Genomic DNA, 18,620 nt, shown 5'->3' with positions numbered 1-18,620 from the left:
AAAGCGCAAAAATTTAAAATCAATGCATCCTAAAGAGGGTTAATTGCGATTACTGAATACAAAGCCAGGACCCGATTTGGAAAGTGAAATAGTCTTAGGTTTTTAATAAATCTCCCTCTATGTGGAAAGATGCAGTTGCCAATAGCAACCAATACGATTTTTTTTTAAGTTTTCAAAGGCCTTTTTAAAAATGAAAGAAGCGATCGGATTGTTTTTTTTCCTTTTAAATGTGTCCCCCATATGAGTCAAAAATTGTAAAAAAAAAAAAAACAAAACAAAACAAAAACCGTGTGAATACAGCCCTGTACACGATCAGCCAGATGCCACCTTCAAGATGGCCGCCGCAGTCCGACGTCTCCCGGCCGCGCCTGCGCAGTAGCGCCGGTTGTATCAGTAAAGGGAAGTGATTGCGGGGTATGGAGTTATTCATTAGCTTCTCCCCGCTCCGTGCTGTGTCCAGGCCCCGGTTGTGGCCGCTGTGCGGGGTGTGAGCGCCGTCCGTCATGGAGCTGCTCTTCCTGTACGAGGTCCCGGCCGCCGTTATGTGCCGCTTCTGTGAGGTCATGGACTCTCTGGACGACACCGACTGGAAAAAGTTCGGTAAGTTGTGAGGAGCGGGGCCCGGGACTGTGTGACCGACCCCACAGTGTATGGCGGCCCCTCATGTCAGATGACCGCATGCCGCAATTAGAATCGCAGTGTGTGTATGGGACCCTATTAAGTCACCTCACCCGGTGTTCGGTTCCTCCCTGTTTCCTACACAATTCATATGGGCTTTGGTAGACCCCCCAATGTCTATTCTATTATCTATAGCAGAGTTTCCCAACCAGGGCGCCTCCAGCTGTTGCAAAACTACAACTCCCAGCATGCCCGGACAGCCTTTGGCTGTCCGGGCATGCTGGGAGTTGTAGTTTTGCAACAGCTGGAGGCACCCTGGTTGGGAAATACTCATCTATAGTATCTGAGCATCACTGATATGGTTGGGGTTTATTGTAGCACTATATGGCAGCATATATATATATATAATATTTGAAAAATACCTCATTGAGTAGGTTGAAATGTCGCCTCACATTTTGGGTGAATAAAATATTTTTTTACACCTGGATCACTGGAGTGCCGCCCTGTTATTTTTGGAAATATATATTTATTATTATTATTAATTTTTATTTTTATTTTATTTATTTATTTATTTATTTATTTATTTTTTTGTTGTTTGTTTTTTTTTTTTTTTTTTTTTTTTTTTTTTTTTTTTTTTGTTTTTTATGGTGCAATGTGTGGTATTAACTGGGCATTGTGTGCCCCCGAGTGTGTGGCAGTATTGGACACTGTGGTGGTGGCATTCTGTCCTGTTGTCATAGTTGAGCACTGTATGACGGTATTATTCAGACACTGTGTATATAGGCATTGTACATCAGTATTGTTTGGCCTTTTGTTGTTACAATGTATGATAGTGTTTGGTGACTATGCGGTGGTTTTCTGATGTGGTGTGAAAGTTGAGCACTATAGTGGCGGTATTATTCAGACACTGTATATAGGCATTGTACATCAGTATTATGCGATCTCTTGTGTAACAGTGTATGTTTGGCTACTAATGTAGTGGAATTATTTTGTCCTGGTGTGATAGCTGGGTACTGTATGGCGGGATTATTCAAACACTAATACACACACACACACTCAAGTGCAGCACTCCATGGATTGAAAAAATGTGACATTTTATTCCATCAAAAAAAAAAAGTGAAAACAGCAGCGACGTTTCCATCCTCTCCAGGATCTTTCTCAAGCCCTTAATAGAGATCCTGGAGAGGATCGAAACGTCGCTGCTGATTTCACTTTTTTTTTTTTTTTTTTTTTTTTTTTTAATGGAATAAAATTTCTAATTTTTTCAATCCATGGAGTGCTGCACTTGAGTCTATGTTTATGGACTTTTATGGACCGAGGGACTTGGTTCTTATGAGTGGCCTGCACTTTAATATTTATTTCAACCTAAGTGCTGCTGTATTTGTTTTATATATATATGTGTATGTATATATATATATATATATATATATATATATATATATATATATATGTATATATATATATATATATATGTGTATATATATATATATATATATATATATATATATATATATATATATGTATATATATATATATGTATGTATATGTGTGTATATATGTCAAGTCTGTGGGGGAACTCGCCCAAGATTTCTACTCAAGTGCTGGTCCTGCAGGATTCCTACTAATAGGAATGGTGTTCCTACTAATAAGAATGGTGTTCCTACTGTGGAAAAGTGCAGGAACTTAGTTCCCACGAGTTTCTGCAGGACTTGAGCCCTGGTTCCTGCTGTGGAAAAAGTGCAGGAACTCAGTTCCCACATGTTCCTGCAGGACTTGAGCCCTGTATGGCAGTAATATATGAATACTAAACAGTTGTTTTCTATTATGGTTTGATATTTGGGCACTGTATGGCGGTATTATTTAAGTGCTGCATGCATAGGCATTGTAAGACAGTGTTGGGCTCTATGATGTTAGCTGCATATGGCAGTGTTTTTTCAGAGAAATGTATGATTGTGTTTGTGTACTGTATAGTACGTCAGACTACCATATAACTGTTATTCGGGCACTATGGGGGGGGGGGGGATTTAGCAAAACCTGTGCAAAGGAAAAGTTGCCCATAGCAACCAATCAGATCGCTTCTTTCAGTCTGCAGAGGCCTTGTTAAAAAATGAAAGAAGCGATCTGATTGGTTGCTATGGGCAACTCAACAACTTTTCCTCTGGACACGTTTTGATAAATCTCCCCCGTTGTGATTGGGCACATACCTTATTGTGGGTGCTGTATGGCGCTGTTTTTTCAGCACAGTGTGGCAGTATAGTTTGGGCAACTGTGTGGCGGTATTGTCTGGACTAGAAGGACCCTGGTGTTTCAGCATGTTGGCATCATTTGAGTGTACAGTGATGTGGTGCTATTATATAGGCACAGCCTGTTGCTGTTATTTACTGTGTAAGAATATTCATGAATTAATATTTATAATTTTTTTATTATTAATAATACGTATTATTATTATTAGTAGTAGTAATTATAATGATGATAAATTATTTATCCAGTGGCTGCATAATGTATGATCACTGGTAACCCCAACACCTCCTGATGTTGCAAAACTACAACTCCCGGCATTCTGGTAGTTGTAGTTTTGCAACATCTGGAGGCCCCTGTTTTAAAGACCACTATGAAAGGTTATAAATATTCTTAATGGTAATCCCCCAACTTTCTGTATGACTCCACTGCAGTGCACCTGTACAGTGCTGGGATTGTAGAGTATTTTCATTTCCTCTTCCTGCGGCGGTCCTGTTATCCGAATGTACCATTCCTCATATAGATCACCTGCCGCCGCCGCCACCAGTTATAAGTGCTCCTAGTGTGTAAATAGCGATTGGAGCCCAAAAAGTAACAGAATAAAAACATCCCCAGTCTATTTTAGAGACTACACAGGAGGTGAGAGCGATGCACTACAGAGATAAGGGTCACATTACAGAGTTATGGCTTTATTCTGTCCTGACCAAACCCACAATCTGATGAAAGTTCTTCACAATCGGGACAATCAGACGAGTCGACTGTTTACACTGTTACTTTAATATATGTTTATTGTTACTTTTTTGTGCTTCAGGAGTCACATAAGAAATGTAATTAACCCTCTCATCTTTACAGATCTTATAACTGATTCCCCCCCCCATCTCTACAGACTTCAGACCAGACGTGTGTGTGTGTGTGTATATATATATGTGTGTGTGTGTGTGTGTATATGTGTATATATATATATATATATATATATATATATATATATATATATATATATATATATATATATATATATATATATATTACTCATCTCTACCTGTTTCTGCTCTTCACTCTCTGACACTAATGCAGACAATGTATTGAAATCCTAGCCCTGATCTCTACAGACCCAGAACTGGTTCCCCTCCCATCTCTACAGACCCAGAACTGGTTCCCCTCCCATCTCTACAGACCCAGAACTGGTTCCCCTCCCATCTCTACAGACCCAGAACTGGTTCCCCTTCCATCTCTACAGACCCAGAACTGGTTCCCCTCCCATCTCTACAGACCCAGAACTGGTTCCCCTCCCATCTCTACAGACCCAGAACTGGTTCCCCTCCCATCTCTACAGACCCAGAACTGGTTCCCCTCCCATCTCTACAGACCCAGAACTTGTTCCCCTCCCATCTCTACAGACCCAGAACTGGTTCCCCTCCCATCTCTACAGACCCAGAACTGGTTCCCCTCCCATCTCTACAGACCCAGAACTGGTTCCCCTCCCATCTCTACAGACCCAGAACTGGTTCCCCTCCCATCTCTACAGACCCAGAACTGGTTCCCCTCCCATCTCTACAGACCCAGAACTGGTTCCCCTCCCATCTCTACAGACCCAGAACTGGTTCCCCTCCCATCTCTACAGACCCAGAACTGGTTCCCCTCCCATCTCTACAGACCCAGAACTGGTTCCCCTCCCATCTCTACAGACCCAGAACTGGTTCCCCTCCCATCTCTACAGACCCAGAACTGGTTCCCCTCCCATCTCTACAGACCCAGAACTGGTTCCCCTCCCATCTCTACAGAGTCCAGACAAGATATAACAATGCTCACCTCTCCCTGATCCTGCTCTTCACTCTCTGGTGCTAAAGCGGACAATGGCCAGACTACATGTATACAAATCCCAGACCTGATCTTTACAGCCCCCAGAACTGATTCCCCCCCCCCCCCTCATCTCTACAGACCTCATTACCGATTCCTTTACCCTCTATACAGACCCCAAAACTGATTCCTATAAAATCCTATATATGTATTATAAATTATATCTGTGTATAAACTAAGACATGGGTGAGGGGTCATTCAGACTGTGTTTTGTGTATTGCAGTTTATTGGGGGTCTGGCTGTTTGTATCTCCTTTTGAAGTCATGCACTCTGGTCTCATCATATAATCAAAGAGATAAGGGGTCAGGAAGAGAGAAGACCCCCTGTGGGATCAGAGGGGAGGGGGGAATGGAGTCTCCCTCCCAAGAGAGCAGATATGATATTTTAACAATGCTAGACTAAAAGTGGGTTGTTCAATGCTGTGCAACAAGCTGACAAGACCATCCTAAGAACAGCTCACTCACTCATGGACTGCTATATCATCATGCTGTAAGAACTTCATCTTTTGTTTTCTGAACTTGCCTTGCTAAACTCTTTTTATATATATTTTTGTAACTGTGTCATTTGTTTCTGTAATTTTATATAGTCAGCACTGTGATGCCTTTTATCAGATTAAATGTTTAATTAATCAGCTCTGGTCTTTGATCTCTAAATATAGGAGCTCACCTTTCTGAAGGAGGCTCTGGTAAAACACGTTTATCTAAGGGTTAATTTGGTGACTTGCTGGGACTTGTAGTGGATACCCAGAGGTCTGGCGGCTTTAACCCTTGCACCATCACACACTCTCTCGTCTTAGCTGGACCGATAGGGTGTGATCGTGACATGGCTGGATGGCCAATCCGGGACGGCTCTTACTGGGCATGGTCAAGTGTTGGGTGGGGGCCATTCCCCACAATCCAGGCCGTCTTTTGTTGGCCTTAAAGGCAGGCTGCTCCACCAGCTGAGAGGGATTTGGATGTTGCAGCTCACACTGCCAGAGAGCTGAGTTTTGAGATCTTCCTTGTGGAGTGTGGAAGCTGGTGAGCAGAGTGCCTGGAGAAGACTTGCTTGATGCCACATGGCATGGACTCGCAGGTGGACTTTTGTTACTTTTTCTTTGATCTGCATTTAAGACTGTTTGCTACCGTGTTTCCCCGAAAATAAACCCTACCCCGAAAGTAAGCCCTAGCGGTATTATATTATGCAGGGTGGGCTGCAATATAAGCCCTACCCCGAAAATAAGACTTAGGCCAGGGGTAATCAACTGGCGGACCGCGGTCCAGATCCGGACCGTAGCCGCCAGTAATGCCCGCACACAGGATGGGGGGGGCGCTGTAGCAGTGTGGAGGATGGGGGGGCGGCTGTAGCAGTGTGGAGGATGGGGGGCTGGCTGTAGCAGTGTGGAGGATATGGTGGGGGGGGGCGGCTGTAGCAGTGTGGAGGATATGGGGGGGGGGCGGCTGTAGCAGTGTGGAGGATATGGGGGGGGGGCGGCTGTAGCAGTGTGGAGGATATGGGGGGGGGGCGGCTGTAGCAGTGTGGAGGATATGGGGGGGGGGGGCGGCTGTAGCAGTGTGGAGGATATGGGGGGGGGGCGGCTGTAGCAGTGTGGAGGATATGGGGGGGGGGGGCGGCTGTAGCAGTGTGGAGGATATGGGGGGGGGCGGCTGTAGCAGTTTGGAGGATATGGGGGGGGCGGCTGTAGCAGTGTGGAGGATGGGGGGGGGTGCGGCATCCTCCACACTTCCACAGCCTCCCATCCTCCTCACTGCTACAGCTCCCCCATCCTCCCACAGCCTCCCATCCTCCACACTCCTGCAGCTCCCCATAAATAAATAAGCCCTACCCTGAAAATAAGCCCTGGTGTGTTTTGTGGGACTAAAATTTATATAAAACCCGTGCTTATTTTCGGACAAACAAGGTAAGTGTGAATAAAACACTGAACTTCGATTTGAAAAGTCCTGTTTCCGTGGCGCTATACTGCAACTGTACCTGTCTGCAAGAGCGATTCATCACAAAATATTTATTTATATTTATTTTTTAATATCCTCAATAGTCGTGGGTTTCAGAGTTTACAGCCTTTAAGTGAGCCAGAACTGACATGTGGGATATGTCATAACAAACAGTTAGTATTCCAGGGATTAAGGGATAATTCTCATACTGTTTTCCTCTTTCTAACAGATTGTGTTTCATAGAGTAAACACCAGAAATACAAGGATTCACACACTTAAAATCTTCAGTTGCCCGTAGCTAATATACATAATATAAAGCTAATATTCCAGTTATCGGTGCCAGTAGTGTATCACTGTTGTGCCAGTCGGGCCACCTTTCCCCCATTACATTTCTGGTTAATGGATCTGTTGTAAGAGAAAAACAATTTTGGACCACACCTGACACTAGTAGGACAGTGTGTCTCCAGCTTTTGCAAAATTACAACTAACAGCATGCCTGGACAGCAGAAGGCTGTCCAGGCATGCTGGTAGTTGAAGTTTTGCAACAGCTGGGACACACTGAAAATACTGCAGTATGTGACCTATGTTTGTGGTGAGATGGTGCATACATACATAACGTTTTTAGTTGTGGATCCTAGCTCATATGCCTCCAAATGCTGCACACTCAGAAGAGGGGATCATGCTTCTCTGCAACACACCCTCAGTAGCAGCAACAACATAAACGATATTATAGAGCAATACTAAGTAGTCTAAGCTGGGATTCCCTGTAAGCTCCCTGTAAGCTCCTGTAGTCTGTTTCTCTTCCTCTCAAGAGCAAGTACTTACTCTTCCCTTTTCCATAGACTTGTATGAGCAGCTGTAATCCTGGTCCCTGTAATTTCCCTGGTTAATTTCAGGTGTGGCAGATTTGAGCAGATTCTTATAGTAAATGTTGATGATTTTTATTTTATTTATATATTTTGGGTGGGGAACAGGAAAGAAGCACAATATTCGTTTTTTCTCTTCACTCTTATTATTAATTCAAAGTTAACTAAAATAACAGGGACCATTTACAGTCTAAATTGATGTACTAAGAGTGTTGTGTAGCTTTCTCTGTGGGTTTTAATTCCCTACAATTTTTTTTCACAGTATTTACTAAGGTTTCCCTACATTTTGCCGTTTTCCATACATTTTGCATTTTTTTTTTTTACACATGCTCTGATCTGTTGGGTTTTCTTCAGCTCAAATCAACCACGTTTTCTGTGGAAACCTTAGTTAATATGTGGGGTTTTTGTGAAAATGTTGGGGACACACCCCCTTTCCCCAACAACCACACCCCTTTTTAGGATTTTCTGAGTAAAATGTTATTTTTTATTTTTTTTTACAAAATTGTGGCACAGACATAATTTCTGGCGCACAACCCGACACATGTTGGGTTTGCCATAGTAAATCGGAGCCAATGGGTGTGCTGCAATATACTTTGAATTACCTTTTTGCTGGTATTCCACAAAAACCTAATGTGAATGGGGCCTCAGTATGTCGGCTGTATTCCTGCTTCTGACAGCAGTAATGATGATACATGAAGTGGCCGGGACGTGACATAGGGCACGAGTATGAACAACTTCCATATTGTGACACTTATACACTGGGTTACACAGGTTCCTCATACGTGTTATATATGTGTATAGAGGTATTTTCCTTGGTGTGAATCACTTGTGTATATGACCGGAGAATGATGACAAGTTCAGAATTTCAATGGGGAGATTCCAGTCTTTCTAGATGGAGCGTACAAATAGTGAGGCGTGTGTGTACTTCTAGTCCAAGTTGGTTGAAACCACATCTCTTCCTATTTTTCTCTATATTTCTGACAATGCCGCAGATAACATGTGGAAGTGCAGCTGTTGCGAAACGGGGCTTTTGCCAAGCGAGGTGATTGAATGTCAATATCTCCCAATGTGGAGATCTAGAAGTTACAAAGGACATTTCAGAGAATTTCCTCTTAAAAAAAAAAAAATAAATAAAAAAATAAAAAACAATTACTAAAAATTACATTTATTGCCTAGGTGTCCCACAATGGCAATTGTGCCTTGTTGTGCAATTGATGTTATTGCTCTTTAGTAGTCGGTATAGTCTGGAAAACCTTTGGATAGGGGAGAAGTTATTTTTCACTGCACTACTCCTTTATTGAAGCACTCTGGGGAGGAAAAAAAAAATATGAATTAGGGTACGTTCCCACGCGGCGTATTTGCTGCATATTTGCTGCTGCGTATTTTATTTTCCCTGTTGAAGTCAATGGGTAGGAAAATACGCAGCAAAATACGTTGTGTGGGAACGTACCCTTAAACTGTAATTCTACCTACATTTCCTGGGAATCCTCTGACTGTGGGTGTGGTGTTTGATCACTGAACCTGGTCATGTAATCGGGCTGCTAGTACTGGAGGTCACCCTGGTGAACTTATAAGTTTATTGAGGTCAGTTTGCATTATGTGCAATTTTAAAGCATTATCTTATTCATAGTGTTTGATTTATTTATTTATTTTTTGAGAAATATTGCCATAGGCGAAAATTATTTGACCTATATTCAGAATTGTGGTATCTTGAGATTTGAGTCTTTAGGCTGTGTTTTAGATGCTTAATTTTTAATGCATTTTGGCTGTTTTTGCTTCAATTTCCAAGGTCATGGTTAAATAACACATTTTTACTGTGATTTGCAAAACTGCAGAAAATTATAACCATTTTTTCCCCAAATGTTGGGAAAATCATGGCGTAGTGAGAACACAGCTAGAGATGAGCGAACTTACAGTAAATTCGATTTGTCACAAACTTCTCGGCTCGGCAGTTGATGACTTATCCTGCATAAATGAGTTCAGCTTTCAGGTGCTCCCGTGGGCTGGAAAAGGTGGATACAGTCCTAGGAAAGAGTCTCCAGCCACCGGAGCACCTGAAAGCTGAACTAATTTATGCAGGCTAAAGTCAGCAACTGCCGAGCCGCGAAGTTTCTGACGAATCAAATTTTACTATAAGCTCTCTCATCTCTAATAAGAATATATCCTCTGAACTGATCGTAAGTAATTCCATAAATAGTAATTCAATCCAATATATCAGGGTTTTGGAGACCTCCCAGGGCCATTGGGGCTTTTGCATGTAAGGGATCCAGGTAAGAATATATTAATAAAAGATCTGTAATATTGCAAAAAAAGTTTTCCCTAACTGGGGTTCCCCATTAGACCGCAGTGTGCGCTATTCCTTTTACAGTAAAGACAGCAAACATGATTGCAGAATGCTTATAGTTGCTTGGTATGGGGGACAGCAGATTTGGCTGCTTTGCGACTTTGAACGTGCAACATGTTTGGCGGCCGAATATTGCACCTGAGTTGAGTTGTGTTGCTACCAGAAACCAAAATGCGCAAAAACCAGGAGAGTGGAAATGACAGAGAAACTACGATCCGATCCTGACCAAAATGCTATGTGTAATCTATGCAGAGATCAGTCCCTAGCGCTCCGTGTCCAGGGATTCAATTTCTTGCATCCCTTTCTTTACAGTAGACTATTGTGCAACACAAAGGAAAAACGGGAGAAAAATGTTTGTGTTGCGTTTCGACAGCAAATTCACGTAGCACTAGTTTACTATTGTTACTCCTAAAAGAAATAAAATAAAGATTCTCATCTGCACGTTGTGGTGTTTTTGAGAACACATGTGTCATGTTAGCCCAGTGTTTCCCAACCAGGGTATCTCCAGCTGTTGCAAAACTACAACTCCCAGCATGCTTGGACAGTCAAAGGTGGGAAATACATTTGGATTTGTGTCTGTGCTGCTTTTCGCCATAACAATAAGTGTGTTCATTATTCTCATGGATCCTGCATGGGAAATGCTGCGGAACAGTCCTGATAAATGAGTGTGAATAATCCTTGGGCGGATCTGTGGCACATTCATGGCAGAAATCCAAGTTTACAGGAATGCCTGTGCATGCAAGTCCTATATATAAATTGTTTGATTTGCTTTGGAGCAGTATTCTGCTGTAATCCTACTCCATACCAGGTGGCCCTCTGCAGGTATGAATAGGGGCCCCAACTAATAGCCTGCAGCTGCAAATCCTGCTGCAAGGCTATTAGCCCTTTTAAAACCCGTGATAAGTCCGTTACGGGACCTAAATCGAGTAAAATACTGTTGCTGGTGGGTTTAAAATACTGGTGCTGGGGGGATTTATTGGGACCCCCTGTGGAGTAATCTTGGGGTCCTGATCAGCTGACATGATTGCAGGGAGGTCCCTACCTGCCTCTGTGTCGTCTGATCTCTGCTTTTTCAGCCTGCCAAAGAAAAAGCCCGGAGAAAAAGAAAAAGATAACTCTGATCAATGCCAATTGCATAGCATCGAACACTGTTGGAAATCTTAAAGGGGTTATCCAGCATAAGGTGATTTTAGTACATACCTGGAAGACAGTAATGGACATGCTTAGGAAGGATCTGCGCTTGTCTTGGGGCTAAATGGCTATGTTGTGAGATTACCATAACACTGTGGCTAGCTTTTTGTGAACTGGTATTTCCTGTTTGACTTTTCTTCTTTTGCCTACAAATCCCATAATTCCATTTTCCTCCCTCCCACACATCAGCCACCTCACCCATTGAAACATAAATGAGCTGCATCCATTCAAAAGACCTGTGGTTTTCATTCAGGATGCCTACAGCTGTTGCAGATTGGTCTCTCTCCCACCAAGCGATCCCTCCACCCATTGAAGCAGACAGGCTCCCTGTCATCAGCTGACTAGTGAGTTCAGGTCTCGGCCACATTCCAAACTGGGAAAAATCTGAAACAGTCATTTTGTATGCTGATAAAAATAAATATTGGGGTGAAAATGACAGAATTGTGAGAAAACGGTCACACACAGGTACAGACACCATATTATGAACTACACTAACTTTACAGCCCCTGTAGCATAGTCAAATAAAAAAAAATCCTGGAATACCCCTTTAAAATTGCAAAAGACTGAGAATAGTAGAAAAAAAAATGAAGTAATAAATGTGAATAAATTCTCCCCCAATATAAGTTTAGGTTAACCCTCTCTTCCCATAAATGAAACAATCATATTTGGTATTGCCGTGTGCAGAAATGTCCGACCCATTAAAGATAGCATCAATTAAACTGCACAGTGAATGGCGTAAAGGCAAAGTCCAGAGTTTCTGATTTTTCAGTCGCTTCATTCCACAAAAAAAAAAAAAAAAAAAAACTGACTTTTTCGGTATTTGAATTTCAACAACAGATGTTAAAAACAATGGGACAGAATTTTGTACCGGAATTTTTTTCACTGGATTCCATGCGGAAATTCTTCCGTGTGAATGGGCCCTTAGTCTTGCACTCATATACTAGTAGTAGTGGTGGTAGTAAGGGGCCAATCAATACTACATTCCAATCCCCTGGGACATGGCCCGGGGTGTAAAACACCTTATAAACTACAACTAAAACATAACTTTTACTGTATACTGTTAAAACATATAATTCCAACAGAATTGTAATAAAACTGATGCCGGAGTGGACTAAATTGGTAAATGTAATGTGTTAGGGAGTATGCGCTCCCTGCATGAAAATGAACGGCCCTGCAGTGGCCGCTATACTAACTGTCCACTCAGATTATCGCTTAAAATGTCACACAATTGCCGCCAGAGGCGGCAATTGTGTGACGTTTTAAGCGATGATCGGAGCTGACAGTTAGTATAGTTATGTATAATTGATCGCTATGCGATCGCTAGTACCCTAAATTTCCCATCCACTATTAAAATATAACTTTTATTGAGCCATGATTAAAATCCAATTCACAGGTGCTCAAGTGATAGTGGTTGCATGCATCTGCATGCTAGTGATCTTTGTTACTCTCTAAGTAAATTAAAATTAATCACACATTGCCCGCCTGACGTTTCGCCACAAGCTGTGGCTTTCTCAAGGGCTTAGTCAAATGGCCATTTGCCTCAAAGCCCTTGAGAAAGCCACAGTTTGTGGCGACACGTCGGGCGGGCAATGTGTGATTAATTTTAATTTACTTAGAGAATTTTGGACTGCAGCCACAGTTCTCACACAGATCACTGGCATGCAGATGCATGCAACCACTATCACTTGAGAACCTGTGAATTGGATTTTAATCATAGCTCAATAAAAGTTATATTTTAATAGTGCATGGGAAATTTAGGGTACTAGTGATCGCATAGCGATCAATTGTAAATAACTGTTTGAAATTCCACCCTCCATCCATAGGTCCTTTTGTTTGTCAGACAGTTAGTATAGCGGCCACTGCAGGGCCGTTAATTTTCATGCAGGGAGCGCATACTCCCTAACACGTTACATTTACCAATTTGGTCCACTCCGGCATCAGTTTTATAACAATTCTGTTGGAATTATATGTTTTAACAGTATAAAGTAAAAGTTATGTTTTAGGGGTAGTTTATAAGGGGTTTTATACCCCGGGCCATGTCCCAGGGGTTTGGAATTTAGGGGTTTGTTTGTATATGTATGCAGGCAATCCGGAATGGGGTCCTGAGTTTCCTGTTGGAAGGGTTCGGTGGTGACACGTGTAAACTTCTGCTCCCGTCATGGTCTATGGTACTGCTGGAGATAGCCAAACGCTGTATTCTGCCATCTCTAGCAATGAATGAACTGGTAGTGCGCTCATGTGACTGCTGCTCTCTTCCAAAGGGATTCTCGGGACCCTATAGAGAATGCGGTGAGCACATTCTGAATCCATGCAGTAGGGCGCTTGGGGGCTCCATTCTGAAGATCAGACACTTATCACCTATCCTGTGAATAGAGGATACGTTTTTAAACGCTGAGGTACCCCTTTAATTTTTGGCCCGATCGCCCAGTCCTGATCTCTCCCTGTGTGCCTGCTTTAGGCAAGTGCTGCCCCCTGTGTATGTAGGTCATGCACGATAAATCTTTTTTGCTGTGTTTTTTTATTTTATTTTATTTTTTTTTACACTTTCACTTCCAGAACTGGTAAACAAATTACTTACGTCTTGAGGCTAAAAATAAGATCTGGGCAAACTTTCTTCTATGCAGGATTTAAAAAAAAAAATGTTTAAATCTTTTTATATATATTTTTTTTTAATTAATTTTCAGATCTTGATACTATCAGTCTTATCCATCTGCATTTGGTACCTCTTATGTTCTTGTCTGTATGAAAATTGCTAAATGAGTGAATAGGTAGGTCCACACCGGTTGGAGTTTCTGCTGATCTTTTCGACAGCAAATCTGCAAACAGTCCTCACAAAAATCTGAAACGAATTGTACATTTTTCTATGGACTCCGCAGGACAGAAGTAATTTATTTCAGAATCCACACGTGCATCAAATCCTACAAAGGACAACATCTAGAATGAGTTTCTATGGTCCTCCCATGTTTATGAGGGTTTCCCCTAGTTCTCCCCCCAGTAGGAACAGAAGTCAATTTAATTGACGAGCTGTGTACAGCGCTGTGGGATATGTGTGATTTATATATTAAAAAAATATATCATTTATTTTATTTTCCCTGATGCTGTTCTCTCCTTCCTCTATAGCGGGGCAGCCCCTGTCCGCTATATATAGATTCACATCCTCTTCCCAACAGGGGGGGGGGGGGGCGTCCCTCCCCTCTCACGCTGTCTCTTTACAGCAATTTGTCACACACAAACTTATGAATGTTTTTAAGGATCCATTAACATAAAGTAACTTTGCAAGTAGTTTTCACATAAAAAAAAAATTTAAATAAATAAAACTTGTTTTGTGTACACAGACCCTGTGCAGATCAGAGTCTCCAAGGTTTTAGTTGACTGATGAGCAGATGGATAGCTGAAGCCACTGATTTTGGCAGGACTTGGCGCCTGAATTGGTGGATTCTGGCAGCGGTTTAGCCGCCTTTCTCCGCTAGGAATACATAAATGCTTTGCTGTGTATGGAAGGATCGAGAGAGATGGCCGTTGGCTATTGTGTATGTCCAGGTTCCTTTACAGCAGTGGTCTCATAACTGTGGCCCTCTAGATGTTGCTAAACTCCAACTCCCAGCATGCCCGGACAGCCGTTTGCTGTCGACCCCGACCCCCTGCTGGAAGGTATCGTAGAGGTTCCCTGTACACACTACCGAACTATGCAGCAAGCTCAGCAGCTGAGCGCATGTCAGAGTCGGTACCTGTGGCTAATACGGAACATCACAAATTGCGGTGATGTCCGGCATTAACCCTTTAGACGCCGCGGTCAAAGTTGATCAGGGCATCTAAAAAGTCCTGAGATTAACTGCAGGTCAGCTCAGAGATGCTGATCGAGATCATCGCTGTGAAATCCCGCTGTCCCGATCAGCTGAGAGGACAGTCGGAGGTCCCTTACCGTAGTTAATGCCGTCCGATCGTCGCTCCTATACTGCAGCCAGCCATGGCAGGCAGTAGTAAAGGAGTGCCGATAACATTGATCTATGCTATGACATAGCATTAATCAGTGTATGCAATCTACAGATTGAATGGAATAGTTCCCTACAGGGACTAAAAAATTGTGAAAACTTTTAATTATTATTAATAATAATAATAATAATAATAATAATCCCCTTCCCTAATAAAAGTTTTAATCACCCCCTTTTTCAAAAAGTAAAAAAAAAAAAAAAATTATATATGGGGGGGAAAAAAACTTCTAATAAACAAAAACACACTTTCCTCTTTTAAAAATTTTTTTTTTTTTTAAACCCTGTCACATGCCTTTCAAACAGTATTGGTGTTTGGTATCGGCAAGTACTTTATTTTTTTACGACTTGTATTACATTCCGCCCATTACATTTTATTTGTTTTGGCAGAAACACATTGTAATATAAGCTAGCATATCTTTTTTTTTTTTTTTTTGACAGGTTGTCAGTGTATACCTACGACGCGTACAGGAATGGTCTTGTTAATGGTGCCTTATACCAGTGCTAACGTGCTACATTTTGGCTGTAACTCCAGGAAACCATGGATTGTGTATTTTACCCATTATACCCAGTATAGCTTGGCGTTATAATGGTTCATACCGAATTATGATATGAATTTTTCACATACCGCAATATTATTTCCATAGCAACCAACTACAGTGTGTGATGGCATAGAGGAACGTCCGATCGCACAGAGTCTCTGGGAAGTGTAGTCCGTGCCGCACTGAACTGACTGTGAGGATCTGGGAGGGGACTAAAACTCCCGGTGGGCACATGACTTCCGGGCGGGCGCGGGGAAACTCGAGCAGAACGGCAGAGACATGGAGGAGAGTTACCGGGCAGCCTGATCGAGACCCTGGGTGCCATGGTGAGGACCCCCGACCACCTGACACTATACTGAGGAACCCCCTGCCTCCCCGACCACAAATAACGTTAAATACCATAATTAAGAAAAAATACTGTGAAATACATTTTTGGTCATACCGCCCAGCTCGAATACCCAGTGTGGTCCAGTTGCTTCATGGGTAATCGCAGTGAATCTGTATAGCCGCTTGTCACAGGTGCTGAAATCTTTGTAGTTCAGCTGATTAAATTGAGTATTCTGAATATGAATATTCTGTTCTATTTGTTTTCTTTCTTGTCTTGTGTACCCGCCATGACACATAGGTATGGTGACTTTATACTGTGCCCTTGTTGCCGGAGCCACGCTGTGAGCCACTATTCAGCAATCAGGGCCTACTCTCCTTTTTCAATGGCTTTGCCTGGGAATTGTGCCAACCTCAAATGCGGATATGATTTTGCATCCTATTGTGTTGAACTCTGGGCCAAGTGTCAGGGGAGAGATTAGTATGAAGCAGCGGGCACAGGGTCTTAGCTCCTCTATTGCTAAGTCCAATTAAAAACCCATTTACTGTGTACACAAGTGAGGAAAAAAAATATCGGAATGATTAAGATGTGAGATGGCGACTCCTCTATGTAAACCTGTGTGTGTGAGAGAGAGGAAAAAAAAAATTATATATTTATTTAAAAAAAAAAAAAATTTTTTTAGCAAACACAATCATTTTTTTTAAAGGGGTATTCCAGGAAAAAACTATATTATATATTATATATTATATATTATATATTATATATAATATATATATATAATTTTTTTTTTTTTTTTTCATTCTCAACTGGCTCCAGAAAGTTAAACAGATTTGTAAATGACTTCTATGAAAAAATCTTAATCCTTTCAGTACTTATGAGCTTCTGAAGTTAAGGTTCTTTTCTGTCTAAGTGCTCTCTGATGACACCTGTCTCGGGAAACGCCCAGTTTAGAAGAGGTTTGCTATGGGGATTTGCTTCTAAACTGGCCGTTTCCCGAGACAGGTGTCATCAGAGAGGTCTTAGACAGAAAAAAAACAACCTTAACTTCAGAAGCTCATAAGTACTGGAAGGATTAAGATTTTTTAATAGGAGTAATTTACAAATCTGTTTAACTTTCTGGAGTCAGTTGGTTAAAAAAAAGTCAGCATGGTCATCCAGGGGGAGAGTGATGTAGATCCCATACTGAAATTAATTGGCCTGTCTTGCCTGAGGGCAGTGTTTTTCAACCAGGGTGCCTCCATCTATTGCAAAACTCCAACTCACAGCATGCCCGGACAGCCTTTGGCTGTCCGGGCATGCTTGGAGTTGTAGTTTTGCAACAGCTGGAGGCACCCTGGTTTGGAAACACTGGCTTAGAGCCTCGTAAGAAATCCACTACTCCTCCTAACCGCTTGTGTAAGGTAAGAAGATTCATTCTGCTGACTCCCCATCTCAGCGCTAACTTTATGTAATAGGAGAATGGAAATGTACAGTGATGTCTTTTCGGCTGTTTAATCCCTAGTCTGGTACACATGAGTGCATATTTTGTCGCTGGTCACTTACCATAAGTCTGCAGGAAAGCTGTTTTTAGCCGGCCAAACACAAGATTGCTGTCAGCTGTAGGTGCGTCTTTGTCACACACTTGCGTGCTCAGCTTGGCTTGCACATGTGCCAGACTCCTTTTTCGCAGCAGCTTATCTCCCGTTAGAACATATAAAGAATTATGAAATCCTATGTACACATTTGGGCTTTTTTACACGGCCAGCGTGCTCTTCTTAAAGGGTACCTTTCATCAAAAAAAACTTTTAATATATTATAGATTAATGTATGTAGAATAACTTTCCAATAGTATGTTATTAAAAAATATGCTGCTTTCTTTTTAATTTTCCACTTTGAAAAAATGACCACTAGGGGTCTCCCTACCAGTCCTTTTTTTTTAATTTTTTTTTTATAGATTTCAGACTCGTGCAGGAGTCCTAAATCTCAGACTGCAGCCGGGACACAGACAAACTCCCAGGCAGGGAGCAGTGCTGAGTTTGTCTGTGTCCCGGCTGCAGTCTGAGATTTAGGACTCCTGCATGAGTCTGAAATCTATATAAAAGGACTGGTAGGGAGACCCCTAGTGGTCATTTTTTCAAAGTGGAAAATTAAAAAGAAAGAAGCATATTTTTTAATAACATACTATTGGAAAGTTATTCTGCATACATTAATCTATAATATATCAAAAGTTTTTTTGATGAAGGGTACCCTTTAATGGAGCTTCGTTGTAAGGACTGGACTTGAGGTAAAAAAAATAAATAAATAAAAAAAAAAAACAAAAAAAAAAAGTCTATGTCCTGTAGTCTCAACAGAGCTGTGGATATCTTTTTGTGATCTAGTTATTTCCTGTTGGAGTTCGTTCTCTTACACAACATGTCCCATAATTCCTTGTTTGTAAATGTGAGGTGACTTTTCTCCCTCCCACACATCACCCACCCCACCCATTAAAACACACCTGTGCTGCCCTCAATGCAATAGACCAGTGTTTTCTAACCAGGGTGCCTCCAGCTATTGCAAATTCTTGCAGAATGATCTCCCACCCAGTGAATGCTCAACACATTGAAGCAAAGACGGGCGCCTTCTGAACACCTGACTAGTGACGTAATGTCTCAGCCCGACTGCAACCTGGGAAAACCTGAGACGATAATTTTGTATGCTGTTAAAAATAATCGTTGGGGCAAAGATCACATATGAAATGCAA

General features: G+C 41.9%; 1 protein-coding gene across 1 annotated transcript in view; it reads left to right on the top strand.

Moving 5' to 3' along the window:
- The first annotated feature begins 230 nt into the window (after positions 1-230).
- IRAK1 (interleukin 1 receptor associated kinase 1) overlaps positions 231-18,620 on the top strand; it is a 67,205-nt gene continuing 48,815 nt past the window's right edge. The window contains exon 1 of the mRNA XM_056539998.1: positions 231-600. Coding sequence (XP_056395973.1) covers positions 504-600 — 97 coding nt within the window. The 5' untranslated portion in view covers positions 231-503. The remainder of the gene's footprint in view (positions 601-18,620) is intronic.

The sequence above is a fragment of the Hyla sarda genome, chromosome 9 (assembly GCF_029499605.1).
Source record: "Hyla sarda isolate aHylSar1 chromosome 9, aHylSar1.hap1, whole genome shotgun sequence".
Lineage (NCBI taxonomy): Eukaryota > Metazoa > Chordata > Amphibia > Anura > Hylidae > Hyla > Hyla sarda.
This window is presented reverse-complemented; position numbering and strand designations above follow the sequence as displayed.